Genomic DNA, 24,597 nt, shown 5'->3' on the forward strand with positions numbered 1-24,597 from the left:
GCTTTTTCTTTCAGTTTTATTTCGTAACGATTCGAGTCATTCACCGGAACCTTTGCCTTGCTCCGTATGTGTGAATCTCTGTGTGTGTGGAGGAGGGGCGGAGCCGACTGACCAGCAATAGATTGGCACTACTGTCAATTAACTCTGAGCTGTAGGATTCAGCGACTTTCAGCCTTATTGTTGCTGTGCAAGCTGCGGCTGTATGTCAAATGGTTATGCTGCATATATAAATATATATAAATAAAGTTATTATATATGTAATGTCATTGCATCAACAGGTTAGATCATTGCCATTATCAGAATATGAATATTTTTTGTCATAACAAAAAAATATACCGGTATTATCGTGAATGATATGACATGGCACATCACTAATTTATTCATCACATTGCAATTGTTTAATCTGTTTGCAAAGCGTAAAAATTTGACTTGGTTTCACACATAATACACTGTAAAACCACATTATACTACATTATTTTATAACGAGATTTATTAATAGAAAGCTTTACAGGTGCTGGTAGATTAAGTGTTTTAACCTTTAGACAGAGACAGCCTATTTTTTGACTCTTTGTTCAAAGTTAAACTAACCTGCTGCTAGTGGTAGTTTCATACTCATACAGGCATGAAAGTGGTGCAATATTCTCATCTAACTCTCAGAAAGAAAGCAAATTATCATGTTTCCCAAAATACTGAAGTAATCCTTTTAGGTCATAAAACAGACTTGATGTTTCATGTAAAGTCTTCAGTCCAGCACAGTATGGATCGAGCCAAATACATAATGACGTTTTTGAAAGAGATACTTTAATCTACAAACCCACCTTGCCGGGAGTACTCATCAGCCTCATGGTGGACCAGGTCTGTCACACAGCCGCCATAGTGCAGCCTCTGCTCATGGTCGAAGGCCTTGAGCGTCTCGCTGGAGCTGTAGGACTTCTGGGTAGGCACACGGCACTCATCTGCATCCAGGGAGGAGGTGTTGTACTGGGAGTCTTTGGAGCAACGACCCCTGGTCAGGGAGCGATGCCTACGGTCCTTCAGATCCATGCCGAGGTTGGGTGAGGAAGCTCGGGATGCAGGGAGGAGATACGGACGCAGAGGGGAAGGAGGAGAAGGCAGCGGGGGCGGGGGTGGAGAGGCCTTCCAAAAGGCCTCCGTAATGTTAGTCTCCACTTCAGTCACCTGAAAAACAGAGATAGGAAGAAGAAGAGATGGAGAAAGTGGAAGACGCATTGAAAGGTTGGTATAAAATTAATGGATGCACTGCTGTGACTCACTCTTGCCTTGCACTCCCTGTAGAATATACAGGGAACATTAGGTAAGAGGGAGCACTGGGAATGGACATTTGAGAAACCAGGCAAATATACAACACATCGGAGTATTGATGCAGGATAAGTATGGCTATTGTGGGGAGAAACAGAGCTGCCAGCACTGTGGTCCACAGAGATAGTCAGCAATCGACCGCGCTGATGAAAAATGGTCAGCCCGTATTTAAATCTATTACATAAAAAACAGAAAATGACTCAGACATGGTCCAGTCATCCTAAACTGATATCAGTGGCGCATGGATTCAGCAAAAGTGGACAGAAGTTGGAGAAAATCCAGCAAAACAGACAGATTATATAGATTGGAAAAAAAAAAAAAAAAGGTAAAAGGGAACAAAGAAAAAAAAAAGCTGCCGGATGCAACAGGAAGGATGGAAGAAGAGGAGAAATGACTTGAGGGCATTAGTAGTCTCTCCCTCATTATCAGAGTGAGAATGAATCCGACTCCCTTAGAGGCTGTAAGGGATAACCAAACACACCCAAACACAGATATACACACACACACACACACACACACACACACACACACACACACACACACACACACACACACACACACACACACACACACACACACACACACACACACACACACACACACACAGAACATCACAAACACACACAGATGCACATGCACAGTATGGCGGTACCTTGAGGTAACAGTGTTACCTGAACTTGACGCAGCTTGTAAGACAACTTATGACGCAGCTAAAATGAGATTACCTCCTCTGTGTTTACGCCTGTCTTTCCATTGCTATGGCACCACCAGCTCACGTTTAATCTTTTCAAACCTTATACTTGTGGATACAGATTACACATGATTATGATGCTAATAAAGCATGATACTAGTGGAGCAGCCCCGAGCAGCGCATTACAGTAGTAGCTAAAGATCAAAGTACAACAATACAACAAGCAGCAGTAATTGACAGGAACACTGCCAGCAGCTGCCTGTATGGGATATTTATGGTAATAAATAGGTCAGCCATGGTTCCATTACTTGAGGCTGAGGAAAGCCTAGTCCACCCACAGCATTACAGAGCAGCATTGCATTTTCATCAAAATATCTCTCAGTCTGGACAGTATTTATCAATATCAGAGCAGGCGAGGGCATTTCCAAAGAACAGGCATTTGATTTAGCATATGTGATGTAACTAATTGCATGGTGGAGTCGAGGAAGAATGAGAAGGGAGAAAAAGAGAGAGAAGGATACAGAACGTGAGTCAATCTATTCAATGAGGGCTCATTTTAAAATGCTTAGAAGGTAGTATTGAAAAGTGCCCTGCTATGTCCATTGATTAACAGTAGGTATTAAGTCTCATAAAGACCTCATTATGCTCGGGCATCCATCACACGGGCTATTAGGAGTTCAACCTTAATGTGTTTGTACCTTGAATGGAGGGTGAGGAAATAGAGCGGGATTCTGGCTCAGGAAATGTGAGGACATTCTGACTGGTGTTACGCAAACAATGGGCAAACAAGGCTTTGTGTGTGTAGCTGTGGGTGTGTATGTCTGTCAATGTGCTTATGGTAAGAATGTAGGGATGTGATTGTGTTAGATCTGGGGCACAAAATTTGGGAAAATACATATTTGTCTTCTCTCCAAAAGCCACATGAGACAAACAAAACCAGTTGCATATCTTTCTTCAGAGCTGGAGTTAGGAGGCAATTACTCTAGTTTAGTATACAAACTTGGAGCCAGCTTCTCTGACATTTTCCAAACTTTAAATGAATGTATAGCACCTATATAGTTCACAAATCACAAAGTTGCATCTTGTTTGTTTAATTCATTAACAAACTAAAATGAAAAATTGATATTTTCACGTTTAACTTCTTCTGATGAACACTTTATCCAACCACTTCGTACTTCTGTGTGTTGTCAGGTTTTGCTTCACTTAAGCATGAAAAGTAAGGTGCCTTAGGTTTAGGTACCACAAACTACTTGGTTAGGTTTAGCAAGTCACAACACCCAGCTGTTAGGCTACAGAGAGCCAAAGTTTGGTCCAAAAATCTCAGTTAAAATCACAGTGATATTTATGATGACAGAAATGATTAAAAATTCAGTTTTGAATGTAGCCTTATTCAACAGGTCCACTTCATATGTCTAGATGAGGATTTCTAATTTCTTAAAAACATTATTATTGTATATTTAATGTTTCTGTTTTTGGCAGCCATTTCTTCATGGAAGGGAGAGGTTTAATGATGCATGGTTTAGAAAGTAGAGATAACTCAAAAGCTGGTCAAATTACATTAGACGAAACATTAGACATGAATATTACAGATACAGCGGAAATTGTCATGGGAGCTGTAGGTTTTTCTTTTTCGAACAATTTAATCTATGCTGACTATTGTTTTAGCAGTCTAATTATTGAGGTCACAAACATCTATATTTCAAGTATGTTGTACTAGATGTTTATTTATTTCATCATGGCTTGTAAAGCGTTTACATAAATTATTTTTTCTTTAAAAAAAAAACCGAATGAAAGAAATGCCTATATTCTCAGTGTTGCTTCTCTTGGATGTTTCAAAACATATGTTTGACAGTACAGGGCTGGTTTTTCAAATTCATCTGTTGAAAGAGGAACTTTTCTTGTCAATGTTATTTGAATAGGAAGAGAAGAAAAGAAAGAATAGGAGATTGATGGATAGAACAGAGAAAGCTAAGGGGGACAACCACTAGATTTGGAAAATGTATCAATCACATCCCATGCATGCAGGTGTTTTCCTCAAGGTCGCTGAAACACACACACACACACACACACACACACACACACACACACACACACACACACACACACACACACACACACACACACACACACACACACACACACACACACACACACACACACACACACACACACACACACACACACACACACACACACACACACACACACACACACACACACACACCAAACTTTCCTAGTTAATTACTCTGCTGACAACGGTCCAACCTTCCCTGATCATCACACTGAGGTGGATTATCCAATTTATCAGGAGTAAATAGACTTACTATCATTCTGACTGATCACATACTACGACTTCACAGAGTGTTGCAGTCCCAGAAATACTCAGCCGACGTATAGACTAACAGATACATCGATGCAAAACTGTACAAACACCTGCATGAGCTTGCAATGGGCTGCGTTTCATTGACAGGTGAGAAAGGGTGGTTAGACGAAGGAGAAAAGAGACATGCGTGCAGCCGTGAAGTGACCATGAAATCCAGGCGGAATGAGAAATGTAATTGGAAGATGACAGGGAGGGTGGAGAATTCATTTTCAAAATTACAGAGGTGAAGTTTGGTACAGATAATGGCCTTGTCTCTGCAAATAAGGGCCTTTGAGGAAAAATGGGGAGAATGACACAATGTAAATCCACTGTAACTCGAAATCACACCGAGTTAATAGGAAGTTAATGACATCAATGGATTAGTGAGCATCAAACAAGATGGTTTCCTGTTTAACCTAATCCACCTCTAAAAGAACGTCATCTAAATATCAAAGGAAAGCAAGTAGCAGACTGGGTTTTAAACACAGATTCAGCTAGTTTAAGATTTTCTTCTTTTTTTTTTACCCACGTCATTGTATGACCCAAATATGTTTCTTACAGGGGGACAATAAGCATCTAATTTTCTTAACCTGTCCAAATCAAGATATATACAAGGAATTGTCACAATAGCTGTTATACTGATTAATAACTTGCCAGCTGCTGTATCACTAAAAGTCCACTTGAGGAAAAAAAAAAAAAAAAGCAAGCAGTGGATCCAAAACGTTTCCAATGTAGGTGTATCGGTGCATTTATGGCTTAAAGTTGCCTCAGGTCTTTTTGCGGTCCATCGCGTCATGCCTCCAAATCTGCCTTTAGAAAGTGGTGTAGAGACATCCAGCTCTGGGAACACGCTGATCACAATCGACCGGCATTCGGCTCTGCATAATATTTCACGGTATTTGTAATTGTTACATGTACATTGGCACGATACCCAAAGACAATTAGCTGCAAAGATTCCATCCAGCCACTGCTCTCATTTATCAAACAAATAAGTATGGAGGCGATGTTTGAGTGCTGGTATAAATGGTGTGTGGAGCCATCACACTGTGGGAGGCTTCCTGACCAGATGACTCCTACTGCAGCCAAATAGGGGGGTGCACAAACAGGGCATGTTCACTCCGTATAAGCTACAAACTACCCTGACATTTATAGACTTATTCTTATACTCTAGACAAACCTTGACAACACAGCTTGCAAGGTTTACAGCTTTTTTTTTTTTTTTTTTTTTTACAGATTTATATACATGTATAAGTTCTATAAGCACCTTTAGTGCGGCAAACAACAACCACCACTGATTCTTCTACATATTATGCTCTCAAATAATTGCTTACCCCTTGGTCTCTAAAATGTCAGAGATATCAATGTCGTTTTTCAAACATCTGAAATTACATCTTTTAAAATCTTGCTTGTTCCTGAGGTTTAATGGATAATCAAAACAGTTGCAGATTATTGTTCTGAGATTGTTCTGCTTGATTAATTGTGCTATACGCTCTATACATTCTACACCACCCTATAGTTTCTACCACTATATACATTTATACTGGTATATATAAATGGCTGTTTGTAGACCTGATAAAACTACAAATACAAAGATAAACATACAGTAACTTATTTAGTTTCTAATTTTAAACTCCTAATTATAAATTCCTGGGTGTTCACATCAACAATAAACTGGACTGGTCGGACAACACGGATGTCCCCTTCAAGAAGGGCCAGAGTCGACTCCATCTGCTGAGAAGACCGAGGTCCTTCGGAGTCTGCACATCTCTGCTGAGGACATTCTACGACTCTGTGGTGGCGTCGGCCATCTTTTATGCAGTGGTCCGCTGGGGCTGTGCAGGTACAGAGAGGGACGGGAGGAGAATAATCAAGCTGGTCAAAAGGGCCAGTCCTGGGCAGTCTTCAGGACTCCATAGAGAAGGTGGGTGAGAGGTGGATGTTAGCCAAGCTGACATGGATCATGGACAACATCTCTCATCCCCTCCATGAGACTGTCGGAGCTTTAAGCAGCTCCTTCAGTGGCAGACTGCTGTACCCACAGTGCAGGAAAGAGCGCTACCGCAGGTTGTTTGTTCCGACAGCCGTCAGACTTTTCAATATCACAATAAAATAATGTTGGACTGGTCATCTCATTCCACAGCACCTGTCACTTTAACTCATCATTCCAAACTGAATTTATTTATATATTTTTTTATTTATCAATTTTTGTGTGTATATCGTCTGTGTGTGTGTATTTTTATTCATTGCTCTTATTTTTTTTTCTAAAATGATTATTTTATATCTATATTATTTCCTATATCTCATAAGTATTTGTAAATTTGTTCATATTGTGTGCACTTTTTTTTGTCTTTTTCTATGCTGCTGTGACGAGTAAATTTCCCCGCTGTGGGATTGATAAAGTCAATGTATTTCTATACTTTTTATATTTCTGTAGTATTTTCACTGCAACTACTTTTAATACAGCTACTATTTTGCATGGAGTTTTGATTCGGCAAAACATTTTTTTTTCTTCATGCTAAACATTTTTAACTTTTTTCACTTGTTCTTTAAATTTCTTCATTGTATTTTTTCATCTTTATATAAGCATTTTTTCTAATCTTATCTTATTTTAATGTTAGACTAGAAGAGTCTGTAATGTAGCCATTACCTGGCTCATTTAATTCAATTGTAACCATACCAAAAACAACAATCGGCCAACAAGACTGGCAGCTAAAAGCCTGATAAAACACAGCATGGAGCCTTTCCATCAGATAATTCATCCACTCTTCCAGGACTCTTTGTCAACAGGAGATGAAGTTGTTCATTTGGTGTCTTTTTCTTCCTCCATCTCTATCTCTTGTTCTTTTTTCAAAATTTGAATTGAATTTGTATCGCAAAAGATGGTCTATTGAAAACTGTTATCACAAAAGACAAAATTGTGGCTATAAAGCGTTTGGCTTAAATTTTCTGCTGCTTTTGTGCCGCTGCTCAAATTAAGTTGTTTACACAGTTTGTTCATAAAGACAAAGAGAGGAAGACAGAGTAACTGAGAGAAACAAAGGAGCAGACAGGGAGAGAACTGAGTACAGAGAGGTTGCGTGAGAATAAAGAGGAAAAACAAATCCTTGAATGAGACTTGTACTCAATTACACATCACCAAACAACCTGCGTGCATCTTGACTTCAGAGAGAGAAACAAACTCAAAGTCCAAATATGGTTAAGATTAAGATATTATACATACAGTTCATCAAAGCATCCAATTACACATTCAGTTTTCTCCGAAGAGCGGCATGTACTTGACATCACGTCCTTAAGTGCAAATCCTTATTAACCTAATGTATAATTTGTTCTTTTCACCATAATTTTTTTTTCTGAGGATATACTGAATGCTGCATACTGATTCAATGTAATTAATTTGAACAATGTGTTGCAACGTCTTTTCAACAAATATCCTATTATATACATTATACTTCAAATTTCACTGAATGGGAAATTTAAGCTGTATAGATAAATGTGTGTATGTGTGTGTGTGTGTGTGTGTGTGTGTGTGTGTGTGTGTGTGTGTGTGTGTGTGTGTGTGTGTGTGTGTGTGTGTGTGTGTGTGTGTGTGTGTGTGTGTGTGTGTGTGTGTGTGTGTGTGTGTGTGTGTGTGTGTGTGTGTCAAGGCTCAAGACAAGGCTCTCTGGAGCTTCATTGTCAGGGGAATGCTTAGGCATCCTGATTACTCCTTGTACTCAGACAGAAGTGTGTGTTTGTGTGTGTATAAGAGGTGTACAACATCTATAAGCATATATAAATATTCCTGTATGTATACGCATTTATAAATGCACTATCACCTCTATTATTCTCTCTGTAACACACACACAAGTCTGCCTTGTATGAGCTTTGCGCCGGGCTTTGACTGAGAGGCTCCTTGCCATGAAGAGTCATCAATCATGTCTTCGGGTGGCATGCGCAAAGAAGGAATATATCCTCACACACACACACACACACACACACACACACACACACACACACACACACACACACACACACACACACACACACACACACACACACACACACACACACACACACACACACACACACACACACACACACACACACATATAGACGCAAGGCAAAAAGGATGGCTGGGGATGCTTGGATGGCTCCGGTTCAACTGGAAACTGTGGTCCATTTTGGATCCAAGATGTTCTGTGAGCCAACAGCTGAGGGGTGTGTGGGACAGGAAACATTTTATCTCTCTTTCTCTCTCCCACACACACACCACGCCCCATTACCTCCAACACCTCTTTTGAGCCAAGTAGGTAAAAATCAGTTGCTTGTTAAGTGAGATGCGTCACTCTGTTCACTGTGTTTGTTGGTATGTTTATTTCTGTCACTAACATTTTTGGGATATTGACGTACTTAAGTCATTCTATTAAAAAAAGAAAAGAAAATCCTTTCGTGGCAGCAAATCCTAACAGGAAATGTATGAAGCCCTGATAATGCCGCTGTTTGATTACTGTGGGTTTAAATGTCCTCCAACATACAACTTCCTAGTGCAGCGATGTGCAGCAAACTCCCATATCTCTGAGCTTTAGACCCTAATTAGTAAGTGAGCACATAATAAGTCAGGAGTAGATTTTACAAATTGGGCTGCCTTTCATTTGCACTGCCACACGACAATAAGGTCCATTACAAAAATAAAACAATATGTATTCTCTGTAACTGAACCCAGTTCTATCAGGTTCCCTGTAAGTTGATTTTCATACTCCATTGAAATAAAATGAAAAGCAAATGCATATTAATTTGTCTACAATATGACTGCAGGGTTTGGAAAACGCTCTGTAGCACTGTAGACAAGATTTTTAGTGGGCTGATAGTTTTGCTTCCCTCTTTGGCTTCTGATTTAATACTTGTCTGTGCATTATTTGTGTATTGCTGAGTATTATATGAATGGGGGAACGTCCCCTGTGATCAGACAGCCTGAATGCAGTGATGATGAAGTATTGTTGAGGTCATACAAGAGTGTGGGATAAGAGTTACATATCCCAAGGTCTGACTCAGAGTTGTGGTCCCTGCAGGGATTGAGATGAATGAAAGTTACCTCACTGATCAGGAACTGTGAACAGACCTCATCCAGCTTCCATTTTTCTCCTCGATGTCTCTTCTCCTCTCACCCTCTCATTTGTCAGGATGGAAATGAATGAAGGAAGAGAGTGAGGAGGGGTGGAATCCATCCCTCTCTCTTCCTTGCTCTTGGTGCTTGTGTAATCTCCACACTGGGCTGCAGAGTGCCACAGAGCCTCTGTTTATTAGACTAATCCTTAAATCCACATTCTGCAGGCCTCGCAAACGCCTCGCAAAGCTCTAATCTGACTCAAAACAAAGGGATTAGAGACGACAAGGTCCCTCTCTCTCGTTCTCTGTGTCTGCCGGAGTGGGCTCGGGGTGACGCACACATGTGCTGAGAAACACACTAGCACTGTTGCATGCTCTTGCTTGTCACACCCATATTTGCGAAAGACTGATTGGCACATGCAAAACCCTCACGCGCACACACAGGCTTCCTGTGAACACAAGCTGGCTGCGACAAGACAGGCAGTTAGAGCCAAGGTGCAAACAAACTGGGTAATTACACATAGCTCAAAAACTCAAGAGAGAAATGACGGACAAGATGAGAACGAGCTGTGGGAATGGTACGCGGCGACAGCAGGGAAGATATACGCAGAATAACTAAACAAACCAGGCTTATGATATAGACTTACTCTGTTGCAAAAACAACAGTAGAAGAGTTTTTCACTTATCAGCAGCAAATGCCAGGGGTCCACCTTGGGGGCTGCTGGCTTTTTATAGTATACACACAATATAAAGTGCCAACAAATCAATATTTGTCTGGTATTTATCTGTATTAAAGGGCCCTCACATCCCCATTGTGTGTAACAAAGTGAGAATATGCTCCAAATTTACAGCTCAGTTGAGTCTCTCCACGAAACCCATAAAAGCCCATTTCAGTCTGATGCCACAGCTGTGACAGGCATACAAGAAACTTCTTTTCACTGTCTCTGTGTTCTTCACACAATTTTCTCACAATTTTCTCCTCAATATGGCAAATAAGTAATGTAAAAAATCAGCGGTGAAATTGCATTCGCTCAGTTGTTAATCCTAATTTTACACTGTAATCTTTAAGTAACAGTGGGTCCATTTTGCAAATGTGGCATGTAATGATGTTGACAAGTGGGCTCGGTTTATTTGCTGGCTATTTGCACACATCAGCTTGTCTCTTTATGGGAAAACTTTTAAAATGCTTACTTACAACCAAGGACAAAATGCTGCCAGACAGTGCCAGTATGTGGGCATGCCAACATGACGCTAACATTATTGAAAATATTTTAAATGATCTTCTTGCCAGTTGTTTGGCCTAAAGGATGTTTACATGTAACAGACAGCTTAAAATGGCCTTCTTAAATACCTGTCTGTATTACACCTTATAAATTCTCTGCAACAGGGATTGTTGCCACAGACTCCAACATAAAATAATTGTTGATCATAACGATTCAACCTGCCTACAGAATTTAAATTAAGCAGTGCTCCCTGCTGCAACAAGCTAAAAAGGCAAAAACACATCCTCTGAAATTTGTCTAATTCTACTGAATCAAATATCATCCATGCTCGACAGAATAGGAAGAACTTTTCGGGGACTATTTGGAGTATGTGCCTCCCAAATTTGCTTGCAACAATAACATGAGCTGAATGATGAGTCCACTGTGCAGTAAGTGAGAGTGAGTGGGAGGGATTTGACCATCGCGTGACACTGTGGTGTCATATTCCAGGGTTATGGCACACATCCATGCTGGTCTGTGCATCTGACAAGAGCGTTAACACAGGTGAAGGTCATGAGTGATATAGAAAAGCATGGCAGTCTGCAGATGGATAATGTCAGCAGAGGGGTCACGGAGCAACGCCACCTGTTCTTTTATTCATTGAGGGAATTCCTGTCCATCCTCATTCAGCAGAATCATACCGATGGCTGTGTGTGTGTGTGTGTGTGTGTGTGTGTGTGTGTGTGTGTGTGTGTGTGTGTGTGTGTGTGTGTGTGTGTGTGTGTGTGTGTGTGTGTGTGTGTGTGTGTGTGTGCACGTGCAAGCATGTGGCTTTTTCACCTATGCCCTGGGAACTAGCTGCAGCACAGAGAGTCAGGGCAAACTTTGCTGCGGTACTGCCAGCGAGTTATTAAAACAATCGAGTGCTGACAAGCCCTGCATTCTGTCGCAGAGGGAGAGGGCTAGGGCTTAATAACTCAGTGTCACGCCTTGACATTCTTACCATCTGTCTGGGTAAAATATTCAAATGTGCAATAAATGTCACTGGGGACAGACGGTGACACTGTCTAATTAACACTATGACAGAGGTGACACACTGAAGGCTTTGGCTGGCTTTAACTGTACAACATGCATTGCCCGTGTGTGTGTGTGTGTGTGTGTGTGTGTGTGTGTGTGTGTGTGTGTGTGTGTGTGTGTGTGTGTGTGTGTGTGTGTGTGTGTGTGTGTGTGTGTGTGTGTGTGTGTGTGTGTGTGTGTGTGTGTGTGTGTGTGTGTGTGTGTGTGTGTGTGTGTGAATGTGTGTGTGTGCATGTCATAACTCGATGCAGAGGTGAGAGTCTGAGGGACACTGCAGTGATCCTTACCACCACCTCGTCTCTTTAGAGGAAATTTAGCTATTGTTTAAGTAAACAGAAAAGTGTAGCACTAACACACATATTAAAAAGTGTAAATGACAGCAGCTTTAGGGCTGTACAACCCTGGAGCAGTGAATAAATGCCAGAGAAGATTCATTTCTTCAGGCTGAAATGTCAAATAGGGGGAGAGCGGGGAGGAGACCAGATTGCCAACCATGGATGGATGTCTTACTTCAGCTCAGGTAGATGCATGGAGGTCAAAAACAAGCTAAAGTGATTCATTCCTTAAATTTGAGTGAAGCCAGTCAATTCGCTTCTTTATTTTTCATCTTTAGGTAGCAATTTTAGGAGACGGGGAATGTAAAATTGCTCATGATGATGTATTAAAGCAGACTAAATGCTAAGGAAATTTCAAGCAAGCACAACTGTAACGTATTCATTGACTGAATAACAAGAAATGTTTTCCACTTATCTTTTCAGTTTTTTTGCAAATCTGACCTTAAAAACAGAATTTAACCACAAAAAACCTGCATGGGCTTTAGCCCAAGTGGTTCTAACATAATGGAAAAATAACAGAGCCAAAGCACTTTAAAGTTTAAGACAAAATGGATAAACACGTGTATTCAAATGCAAGGGCGAGGTGTAGAGAGCAGGGATGTCTCCAGGATGTGTATGTTTACTTGCAAGTAAACATCACATTCAGGAAAGTCAAAATCAAGTTCTTAAATCTTTTCCATGCTTCCCACCACATTGCATGCCTATATTCAGTCATTTTTCTGAAATACATGGTTTGGCTGATGCTGAGTGAGGTAGTTACAGGAACAGTTCATTTTTAGTTAGAGAAGCTAAGCTTTGTAGTGATGGAACATTTTCATAAACTGTAATCCTCTACAAATGACAAAGAGACACTTATAATATTCACCAATACTTACATTTGTACAATTTAAAATTGTAAACTTAATAAGCCACAAAGTGTTACTACTGTACATTTTTATCATCCAAACTATCATAAAAATGAATCTGGGTATAAAAAAGACAAACATACACCAGAAGGTGTTTTAACTTTGAGCACTTAACAAATGCATGGCTCTTGTACTCTTGTGTATCTCTGTCTGTTCTGCTCTCACTTCCCCCTCTCTGTATTCTGTGAGAGGCTGTTGTATGAAGCACCTTTAATGGGTTTGTGAGGGATATATTGGACTTCAGAAGGAGATTTGACACACTGTGTGTGCGCGTGTGTGTGTACCTACAAGTGTGTGTCCTTTTTTGGATTATCCTGTAGGGTCCTATAGCACGGTGCTTTTCCACTCGTGTTACTGTGTGCACTCACACTCCAAAGCCATTAGATTCTATACAAAAACCTGAAGCTGAGAACTTTAAGGCTGAGAGCGGTGCAATCGACAGGCTGGTCTCCCACCGAGCACGTCTCTCTACTCTTGATCTTTGGAACAGTACCGATCTCAGCTGGAGCTACAGTTGCACTTTCACTCACACATTTTGACTCTGTTACTTTATCTGTTCACCACAGCCCACATATGGGCACCTCTGTCTCTGGGTACATGCATGGCACCAATATTTCAGAGCTACCGCAGATAAGTGCTCGCCTGCTCGGATATATATTGTTTGCGCCTTCTGTATTGTGAACGGCACTAATGCTACCGACTCATCATCTTGGAGTATTTGTGCCTTCGGGGCCAATAGAAGATGGTCCCGGCCGCTCCGGCACCAATGACATAGCTGACTAGTCCCATTTAGCCATGCTAGATTTAGCTTCATTAGAGAGGATGTGGCTGGGAAGGCACACAGAAGAAATGAAATGAGGGGTAAGAGGGGGAGACGGGAAAACGACTGCTAGGCTTTTGCAAGGGCCACTTTGCAGTCGAGCTGGACAAAAAGCCAAAGCTGTCTCATAAAGATACTTTATAAACCACCCATACCCATAACGGCTGCCCAATAGAGAGAAATGGATGGATGAATGAAATTAATGCAGCAGTTGGAGCTAAATTAAAAATACACCACACTGGGTGAGATTATGGCATCAAAACCAGCAAGCAGCTTGACACAGGTTTTTCACTCCGCACCTTTGGGTGCAGTAGGTCACAAAGTCGCAAAACAATGCCTGTAAAAATGCATTTTACAATAAAGAAGAAATTAAGAAAACTAATTAAAGACTTAAAAAAATGTCATCCAAAAATAATTATCTCTCATTTTGATTCAGTCTTCCAAAAAATGTGCTCACCACAAATAAAGACACGAAGAATCTACCCAATGGGGGAGACATATTATGTACTGCTGATCCTTTAAAACTGTGTCTTAATTCCAGAAATGTCCCACTTTGGCACGACAGAAACAAATGAGCTATCACATCCAATTGGCAGATTTGTTTCTCCTCTATTATGGAAAATAAGTCTGTAAAATTGAAAATAAGAATAAATGACTTGTCAAGATGGATGCTGTTTGGAGTGACGAGGCGGAGAGGTCGCGGCGGTTAATGCGTGGCTGTTTTTTTTGAGAGGTTATCTCAGATTGGCGGCAGCCGGGGGACAGAGGCTGGGTTAAAATTTGTCAGTGTGAGCAGCACGAAGAGGAAAGGATGGGATAGGATCCTCCAAGGTCATACACATGAGGAGGGGTACGTGTCACCCTTCAAACTTGTCCCTGATCTCTGGGAATAAACATGCATGCAACCATGTGCACTTATATTCACGCAGAGACAAAGACCCACCAGGGTGCTTGAGCCAAATATACAAACACAAAAAGGCTGCAGATGTGTGTGTGCTTGGGCCTTTGTGTGCAGTCTCATGGAGCCCATATTCTCCAGAAACAGAAGCACGCCATGCAGGTCATTGAAAGGCACAGTGCAACAATGGTGTGAGGTCATCATGATTAGTCCTGGCCCTTGCTCTGGGTCAATGTCACAATAACTGCTGGTGGTAAAGGGGTTTCCACGGTAACCAGAGGGGTTTTCAAGAAATCCGAGAGGAGAGAGGAGTCCTCTGGGTGTGCGTGTTTTGCAGCAACCGGACCCCTAGTGATGTATCCCTCACAGCTCCTGTACCACACTGAACCATTAGGACTCAGTGATAAGAGAGAAACAAAGTCCAGGATAGATTTGGCGGGGGAGATAGGAGAGACACAGCCTGCGAAACAAAATGTGAAATCCCATCTATAGCTGTCATGGTAGAATCTTTTTAGAATTCCTTTTAAGAAGACTGTCTCATCATAATTTTGAGTTGTTAATAACAGCTTCTACTACAACAAAAACTACAAGAGGAATCACTGATTTTGTGGTGGCCATTGTGTTTTCTTTTTAAACTTTATTAAGAGAAAAAAGTGATTGACAGGAAGACAGAAAAACAACAAGAACATACAAACAATAACACAAAAACCAATAAAAACTACAATTGTGTAAATGTTGTTCTTGTGTAACAATTTACCGTATAGAAAAGGAAGGAAAAAAACACTGAGTGGTTTGGGGGCATCTCAGGTTGGTTCATATGGATAAGGAGGCGCCATGGACATCTGGGCCAGACCCCGGTATAATGATTCATATATTTATCTGCACTTTATACTGTATATACATACATTTTATCAAAATTTGTATGATATATTTTAGTAGATTTGATTTGATTTGATAAAAAATGATTCTCCAAACCTGATTTTTTTGTTGGGTTCAAGATAGGATTTTGTAATTACCTTTCAAAACCTTGAAAAGCTGCATGAGGTAGAATAGTTCAACATTTTTTGATAGCCAAATGTCATCCTTCAAAAAACCTGTGGTCAGGGTGTATGAGATGCAGGAGATGACTCTTTCTATTTTGGATGCTAAGGCCCTACTTATAATGTGTATGTCTACAAGGCACAATGGATAGAATTGATGGGATGAGAGGGATTTTTGTTAGTTTCAAGAAGAGGCTGGTCCTACTTTGAGCTATTTTAGTGGATTAAAATGTTATGAATCTTATTAGTGAGGGGACAAAGGTTGGCCAGAAATGTTTGTAGAACTCAGCAGGGAATCCATAGTCCAGGTACTTTACTGTTGCGTATATGTTTGAGTGCACAGACAAATTAAAGGTTGGTGGTGGTCATTGTGATTGCAGTAGACATTTATGCAAAGAGAAAAACGCTGCCTTTTTCATCCTGGGCCTACACTTTCACTTTAGAATGCCGTGTTTGTGGAAAATGTTCTGTAGTCTGCCACCAAAGCAAGGCCAAGACTGTGTGATAAAATATATCCCTCTCAGACTGCATGAAACGTTGGAAATCAACAGTATCAGGTGACATTTTTAAGATCCACAAGAGATCTGGACATTTTTAAGAACCAGCTGAGTTCCTTGCTCTGATTAGCTGGAGAGATTCATTGTAGCTCTGTAGGGTACTCTTGTCACCAGAACTCTTGTACAACAGTCCTTTTTTTCTGTGTAGTGGGAGAAAATAGCCGGTAGTATTGGTGTTAGTAGTATCAGATGTGGCATGGAGTGGTCACAATAATAGTGGTTGTATTTAGGTGGCACAAGCCACACCAGTCTTGTATGCTGCTATATTGATGAAGATTGGAGTGGAGCGTTCTCTCTCCTCCTCTCTCCTACACAGGCCTATATTGGATTTCACGCTGGCTGCCCATTCACCAGACACTGCAGTCCATTCCTAACCAAAGGCCTGGAGGCAATACGGCTGCTTTATTTGTTTATAATGTTTAGGCTTCCCGCAAATGGCTTGCGCTGCAGTCCCGATAACTGTGCATAGTTACATTTAGGCAATCGACTTGGCTCGTTTCGACATGAGGGCCGCAGCTCAATTCATTTGGAATGGACTAAAAATCCAATAGAGTTGTCTAAGTGGGAAGAGGGGGGGGGGGGAGAGGAGGAGATAACTATGGATGTAGGAAAACTGAGAATTAAAGAGCAGACGGAAAGGTCAGTGGTGCTGATGCTGTAAATCAAAAGAGATAACATATGCTGATACACCTCTGTTAAGAAAGAAAGAAGATAATATTCCCCATTTTAAATATGACAAATTAAATATAGCTCCCCTCCCACTGCTGTTTGTTACTTAACTGCACTCTCCAAGTTGCACAGTTCTCCAATGTGTATCCTTCTGGCTCCAACAGCATCCGTAAAATCTGAGAAGCCAACTTTCACAACTTCAGGTCCATTAAGATATACAGTGCGACTGTATCCAAGAGAAATTCCTTGGAAACACTCGCCGGAGTGAAACTCTAATTTACTGAACTGATGACAGATGATGACACACGGGTGACAAGGCAGGAGAAATTAAGATAGCAGTGTTGCAGTAGGTTGTCTCTGAGGTGACACACAAATGACGGCATCTGGTAAGTGAACTGGTGTGAGTCATGTCACTTGTGTGTATCACCAGCTTGAATCATCATTGCTTGTGAGTTTGGGAGTGAGTGTGTGTGTGTGTGTGTGTGTGTGTGTGTGTGTGTGTGTGTGTGTGTGTGTGTGTGTGTGTGTGTGTGTGTGTGTGTGTGTGTGTGTGTGTGTGTGTGTGTGTGTGTGTGTGTGTGTGTGTGTGTGTGTGTGTGTGGATTTCCCATCTTCTTCACTAGCCTACTCCTTGTCCTCTGCCAGCTGCTCAGCTTCTCAGTCCATTTGCTCCAGACTTCATCCACATCTGCCCACAGAATCCACACACACACACACACACACACACACACACACACACACACACACACACACACACACACACACACACACACACACACACACACACACACACACACACACACACACACACACACACACACACACACACACACACTATAAGCAGTCATAAAGATACCCAAAGGCCATTGGCCAAAGCAAAGCAGAGCATTCAGTGTGTTGCATCACTGCAACTCTAAAACACTTATTGCCAGCTCATGACTTGAACAAACGGAACAACGCTGACAGGCGCTAGCCAAGATCAGTCCCCCAAAAATCGACCTTTTCTCCCTAATTCCTTTAGCCCTTTCTCCAGCAAGTTCACTACATCATCTTCCTCTTTGTGAAACGGAACGTCCTTGCAAACTTTAGGCAATGTCTCAGAAATTCCTTTTCTACGTGGTTGTAGCAAATAAAAAATCTGAAGCCTCCCAAAGGCTCCTGTGAAGTGAAGGATGAAAGCCAGTGAGCGGGAGAGTGGGTAGAAAGCTGGAGTGAGGGGTTTGATGCAGTCTCCTGAGTGAGGGGGAAAGGAGAGAGAAAGAGAAAATGCAGTGCAAAAAGTGTCCTCTGAAAAAAAAAATAATAGTTCATTGATGCAACCATTTCCCCTTAACCTCAAACGGCAAGCTTCAGAGCTAAGAAGGGCAGAAACCAGGGAGCTTTCTTGAAAAAGTAAGGAGAAAAAGGAATCCGTCCTCTGCCTTTTCTCCTCCTCCACCCTCCTTCTTCCCCTTTTCTTTAGGCTCTTTTGAGCAGGAGCAGGAGCATCTCTCAGAAAAATGACAGTCCTTACAGAGGAATTTGGTTCTGTAATTAACCTGCTCATTTGCTAATTTGACTGTAATCAAGCCTCTCATCTTTCCCAGCGGGGTGCCAGAGCTCTTTGAGCGGAGAAGGCGTAGATAGTAGCAGTGAGCTCGGTGATGAGTTGCATCAAGTGCCTCCTCTCCTTTACTTCACCTTCCAAAAAGGAAAACTGCGCGCTCACAGGAATGAGTAAACAAGTTCAGGTAAAATGCATAGTGGAGGCTGACACACATGATGCAGTGTAAAAAAAAATGGGGAGTGAAGGACGATACTTTCCTCGGGGCTGGTCGTGTCTGTTACAGCTCTCAGCCCCCGCAATTCTCTGTTAGGCGCACACAAAACATCTTAAGAAAAAAAAATGGAAACATGGGCATAGGTATTCTCCATTTAAAACCATTCAAACCAACTATCCAGCTGACATTTCCATCTGTCAAGACCCAGTGTGTGTCCTTTTCTTCTCCCTGAATGATCAAAATCCAGTGTATCTCTTTTGATTCCCTCTTTATAATGCTCTTTTATTCTGCCTCTTTTGCTGAGTCTGTCTCCTCTCTTGCTCACATTCAAACACGGTGGCACACTCTCTAAACAAAGCGAGACTATTGGTTGCCAGTGGCAACAGAAGTGTGCTGCAATGGCATGAGACCGGCTATTAGTTTTGATGTGAACTTCATAGTTAACAATTATAAGAGCACGAGAGAGACCGAGCCATTGGGGTAACATTTACATGCAGCCTGTTAATCCATTAATGGGGCTGATTGAGGCGCGCTCCAAATGCAACACTTCAGCTGGAGTAACCTGATCAGCCTCAAGTCGAGCTCAGATTTTGATTGGGTGGGAAGTTTGGCTGCCTTTGCCCACTGAAAATCTGTTCATTGGATGAATTTTACTTTAACAGCTCCAAGTAATTGTCGATTGCATCAGATAGCTCAAACGCATTCATTACATCCATGAAAAAAGATTCTCAGTTAAAAAGAGAATAATATACCTCGGCGCTGCTATATCAAGGGCATGTTTCATTTTAATAAAAGATGAGTGGAATTTGAATTAAAACTTAGAATTTGTAGCTGAAACAATCGTGACACAGGTGGCTGTACTAACAGTGTGATCTTCCTGTCAGTGTGACAGACTTGTGTGATGAAAAGCATTTTAATCTAATTAGGAAATCAGCTAAATAGACTTTGCAAGTTAATATATACTTGCAAAATAATTTTAAACATAATCCAGATCAAATTGGATAAGTATTGGGTGGTCTGCCTTTAATTGGCAGAGGTAGAGCAAGAGGGAGTGAGCTTGAGGGGAGGCAGACAGAAATGAGAAAGAAGTTATTTAAGAACAGAGAGGGTCTGACTCAGAAACGGGCTGCCTGAGTTTCAAGAAACAGAAAAAATCTCTGACATATTGAGTGTGACTGAGGAAGTTCTACTCACCCAAGCCTTTCCTCTGTCATTCTCTTTATGTCTAATAGTTTTTATATATAATTCATAAGCCAACTGCAGCCCAAAATCTGTCTTACTTGCTTCTTTCCTCTTTCCTATCACCTCTTTCTCCTCTTTTTTTCCCCTTTCTTACTCTTCTTTTTCCAGCTCTGATCTGCGGTGACTCCTGCTCTCCAGATGTCAACACAGCAGGTGTTGCGACCGGCAGGAATAGGCAGGGATCAGCCTGTCTTAGCCCAATCGGATGCGTGGAGAGGTGTCCAGGAAGAGGAGTAATCCCTTTATGAGACTAGCATACTGACATAGTTGTACCGTGCACACACTTAAAAAAAAGAAAAGAAAAGGTGCCACACAAGCACACACGCGCAAGATACGGCACATGCCACTGGCACGTTTACTGAGAGTCGGTAACCTGCATTAGACAGGTGCCAAGCTAGTGTAGCAAAAAAACAGTATTCACCAAAGGACACAAAGGAATCCCCCCAAAAAGGTAAGGATGCATACTGAGAACTAATGACTGGCGCCTTTTGCTGTTTTGTGTGAGGCATCTCAATGCAGTTGCCATCTCTACACAAAATGGGAACGGCACAAAAGGAAAGTGGTCGGTTGGCATGACGACAGGACAGAGTCAAAGTCTAACGAGCTAGCAGGCCCCAATTATAAATGTTTGGTCAAATGTGCATGTAAGCACACACACACACACACACACGCACGCACGCACGCACGCACGCACACACACACACACACACACACACACACACACACACACACACACACACACACACACACGGATTGGACACATGCACATGGCTAACATTCCCAAAGAAGTCATAAAGGTGAGCAAAAGAGTTCTCTCCAAGTATGACCCTCTTTTCAATCTCTCCCAAGCACTCCCAAAGCGTCCTCCACAGTCCCACAATGCATCTCGCACGATGACCACCATCTGGTGCCTCAGTCCAAAGATGACCCCAAAAAAGGACCCTTTCATAGCCTTGACCTGCTAAAATGTTTTTCCATCTCCATGTTTGCACTCTTTTTCATACAACTGCAAAAACACTGTCTCAGTGAAACAAAGTTTGCTGCTATTGACAAAAGAGGGTAAAAAAAAAATGGTATATGGGATATACAACAACAACAAAAAAGTCAAACTAGTTCTACTTTTAGTTTCACAAAATCTTTGCAGCAGTAGCTGCTTGTGGGCCCCTGGCTCTACTGTTCTCTGCCTGCTTTCTTTACACCATACAGAGACATAACTCGCCTACTCTTCAAAAGGCTGAGTCGCATCAGGGCCGCATAAAAAAAAAAAATCCCCTGATGAAGCAAGATCCAAATGAGCTGCGTGTTACAGTGGAGAAGTCAATAAAAGTGGATGAATTTTCAACCAGGGAACAATAATGTGTTTTTGTTGTGGGATGATGTTTACCTCAGTATTTTGTACAGTTTGTATGTGTGTCTTTTATCATGCATGGCCGTGTTTTTAGCGCCTTCTTCACATTTTTACAGACAGAGGTGTAGCTCTCCAAACAGCAACAGCAAAGTCAACACATACTGGACCTGTGAGCCTATACATGTGTGAAACAACTCCTTGAACCGTGTACAGCCTTTACGCAACAGCCCACTACCTCCGACCCTTCCAGGCCTGACCAGAGGGGAGAGAGGACGAAAGACACAACTTGCTTACATACTCACAGTCCTATGGGATTAGGACTATTTTTAGATAAGCGCCCCCTGGCTGGTCTGGAGTGCACACATGTAACTGTGACTAATCCATAACACTAGCAAACAACACACACACACACACACACACACACACACACACACACACACACACACACACACACACACACACACACACACACACACACACACACACACACACACACACAAACTCTGCCTGAATGCATGCACACGGGTTTGCATGCTAATGACAAAGAAAACACTTGATACATGTTTTTCACGGCACGTGTCACAATATTATATATTTGTAAGTGACTTTGCAGCCATCACAGATATAGAAATAGGGGTAGATGAACGGGGCCTTTTTTCACTTCAGTGTAACACTTAACAGCCTGTGTGGTGGAGCTTTCAGTCCTGTGACCCCAAGACAAACCACAGTTGCCACAGTAGCAGTGTCGCCAGCTAACCCTTCCCCTCCGCTCTCACCTCTACAGATAGAGCGGTCCCATCTAAGTTTCAAACCTTCTAAAATATTCATCAGCACCAAAAGAGGAAAACTTTTAATACACATGAAACAAGACCCCGCTACCTTTGTTGTTGCTCTCTATCTCTTTGCTCCCTCTCTTTGCTCCCTTCCTCCCTCTTTCCTGGTCCCTCTCGGTGGTTCTCATGAATAATGAAGACCTATAGAATCCAGTGGCTCAGATTGTCCCTGCAGTCGGATACAGCTCTCCTGTATTGATCAAATAAGACTCCCTAAATAATTAATTGAGCCTTTGTCATGCAAATGAGTGGCCATAGCAGTGAGTGTGTGTCTGCACGTTTGTGTGGCTGCTAGTTCAAAACTTTAGAAGTTGCTGGAGGAACATGCCAGGCCATGCAAACAAGTTGCGTCTTGATGACTGAACGCATGTTAACACATGGTGTGGATATGCACATGCAGCCATACAGATCAAGCGATCTCATTGGTCAATCAATGGGTCCATCTGCGTATGTAGGCCTCTTCTTTCCTCTGTATTGCTTTTTTTTTTTTAAATGTTCCATAAACCACCACTCTCCTCATAACTCTCTCACTTTCTATCTCAATAGAGATGATAAATGGTAGCAGAGAGGAAGAATAAGATAAAGCAACAAGGGAAAACACATAATTTATACCTGCATCTGTGCTGATCCTCTGGTTTACAAACTGTGAGAGTGGGGAGATGAGATAACTTTCACTCATTGTGCATCTCATTCATCTCCGCTCTTCAATAGTTCTGGCACCACATAAACACTTGGAAAGAGAACCTGCCATACGACTCTTTCTTCCAAGGACAGTCTTTTGTGATGCAACAATTGTATGAAACAAACAGCTCATTTTCATTCAACCTCCATTTTTTATTCGCTCTGTGACTTATGGATAAATGTTGTTTTGTCTAAGTATTGACTTCCTTTTTTTTTTTTCTCATCTTAATTAATGTTGCATGTGTTATTACATCCTTTATGAATATAATATCATAATATCACATGTTTTCTAATCACCCTCTTGTATGTACAGCTTCCAAAAATGTTCCAAAATGCAATTAAACATTTGGGAATACTGTAACATCACTGAATTTGCTGAGGAAGACACCTCGAAAAGATATTCTTGGCAGCATCATGACTTTGAAGCTCAACGTATAGCAGCAACTTTTCCTCGGCAGTGAAGGAAGAGGAAAATTTCTCTAAGAGGAACCAGATAGAGACCTATTTAGCAAGAAAGTGGATCTTGGAGGTCCAGTGTGCTCCAGAGAAGATGTTGTCATTTTTTTTTATTGTTTTCAATAAGTCAGATATAGTGCCAGCTTAGTTTAGTTTAGGGTACTTATTCTGAGAAAACAAGACAAACTTTTAGATGCATTAGATGTTCAAATATCAAAAAGGGAGGGATGATGCACCAATTGTTGTATAATTTCTGGTCAATGCTTTGACTGAGACTTTTCAGGAGATTGTAGGTCACTATAGCATTCATTTTTTAACTGTGGTAATTAGCATTACAGGACATATATATATACAGCTAATTATAACATAATGAAGAAGCTGGTGCTCTATCAATGGTTTATTCTTAAAATGAAGTCCCTGTGATGCGGCAAAATTCTGCACCTTCTTTACTTTTTCAGTCAATGCTGAAGGTCTATATACCTAAATACCATATGAATAACAACTTGGCACGAGAGGGAATTTCCGATATGACACTGATCCCAAACCTACTGCTAAAGCTGCACAAGAGTTTTTAAAGAAGAAAAAAGTAAAAACTTTGACATCGCCAAATATCTTACTCTGACTTTTGAGTTATTTTAAGTGGAAGGCAGAGCAACAAAATCATTCAACAAAGAGCCGCTGAGAAAAGTCAACTGTGAAGAATGGCAAAGCATCTCTGCACAAACTTGTATGAGAGCATCCAGTCTCACATTCTCACACCAGCCATCTAAAATGAAGGTGGACATACCTAATATAAAAAAAAAAAGAAAAGAAAAGAATCTCGCTAAAGAAGAATGTACTCATTTTTGGAAAACGTTGGGGGGGTGGAATTTCTCCTAAATATATTAATGTTTTATTTATATATATATTTTTTTTTAATTTAAGTATTATTATTTGTTCCTTGAATGGCTTTGAGTGGCCATCTTAAGCCCCTGATTTGAATCTCACTGAAAATCTTTGTTTGGATTTAAAGAAGGTTGTGGCAGCACGGAAACTGGAAATTATATTCGTGAGCAGAAAGCATGTGCAGTTGAGAAAGAGTGTTCAAAAGATAAATGTCAAAAGCTTGTGAAAAACTGCCAGAAATATTTATTAGAGTTCAAAAGGTCAAAAGAAATGATTGTTACATATTGACTTTGGGGGTGAATGATCTTTTTTATGGGCCTTATGGAGTACATTATATTATTCTTTAGTAATCTCAGAATGATGTTCTCAAAAAACACTTAAATATGAATTATTAAAGTTATAGTATTTACTTCCTGCCCAATATAGATACA

The 24,597-nt window shown here is 41.2% G+C and overlaps 1 protein-coding gene across 5 annotated transcripts in view; it reads right to left on the reverse strand.

Annotated features, from left to right (window-relative positions):
• Window positions 1–24,597, reverse strand: part of tenm2a (teneurin transmembrane protein 2a) — a 203,079-nt gene that overhangs the window by 152,534 nt on the left and 25,948 nt on the right. For all 5 annotated transcript variants that reach the window (XM_069696820.1, XM_069696825.1, XM_069696824.1 and 2 more), the window contains exon 2: window positions 819–1,179. In XM_069696820.1, the coding sequence (XP_069552921.1) occupies window positions 819–1,044 (226 nt within the window). In that variant the 5' untranslated portion in view covers window positions 1,045–1,179. The remainder of the gene's footprint in view (window positions 1–818; window positions 1,180–24,597) is intronic.

This window comes from Brachyistius frenatus, unplaced genomic scaffold (assembly GCF_029030835.1).
Source record: "Brachyistius frenatus isolate BFR_SWC_R1_liver_20210118 unplaced genomic scaffold, ASM2903083v1 Contig_22, whole genome shotgun sequence".
NCBI classification, from domain to species: domain Eukaryota; kingdom Metazoa; phylum Chordata; class Actinopteri; family Embiotocidae; genus Brachyistius; species Brachyistius frenatus.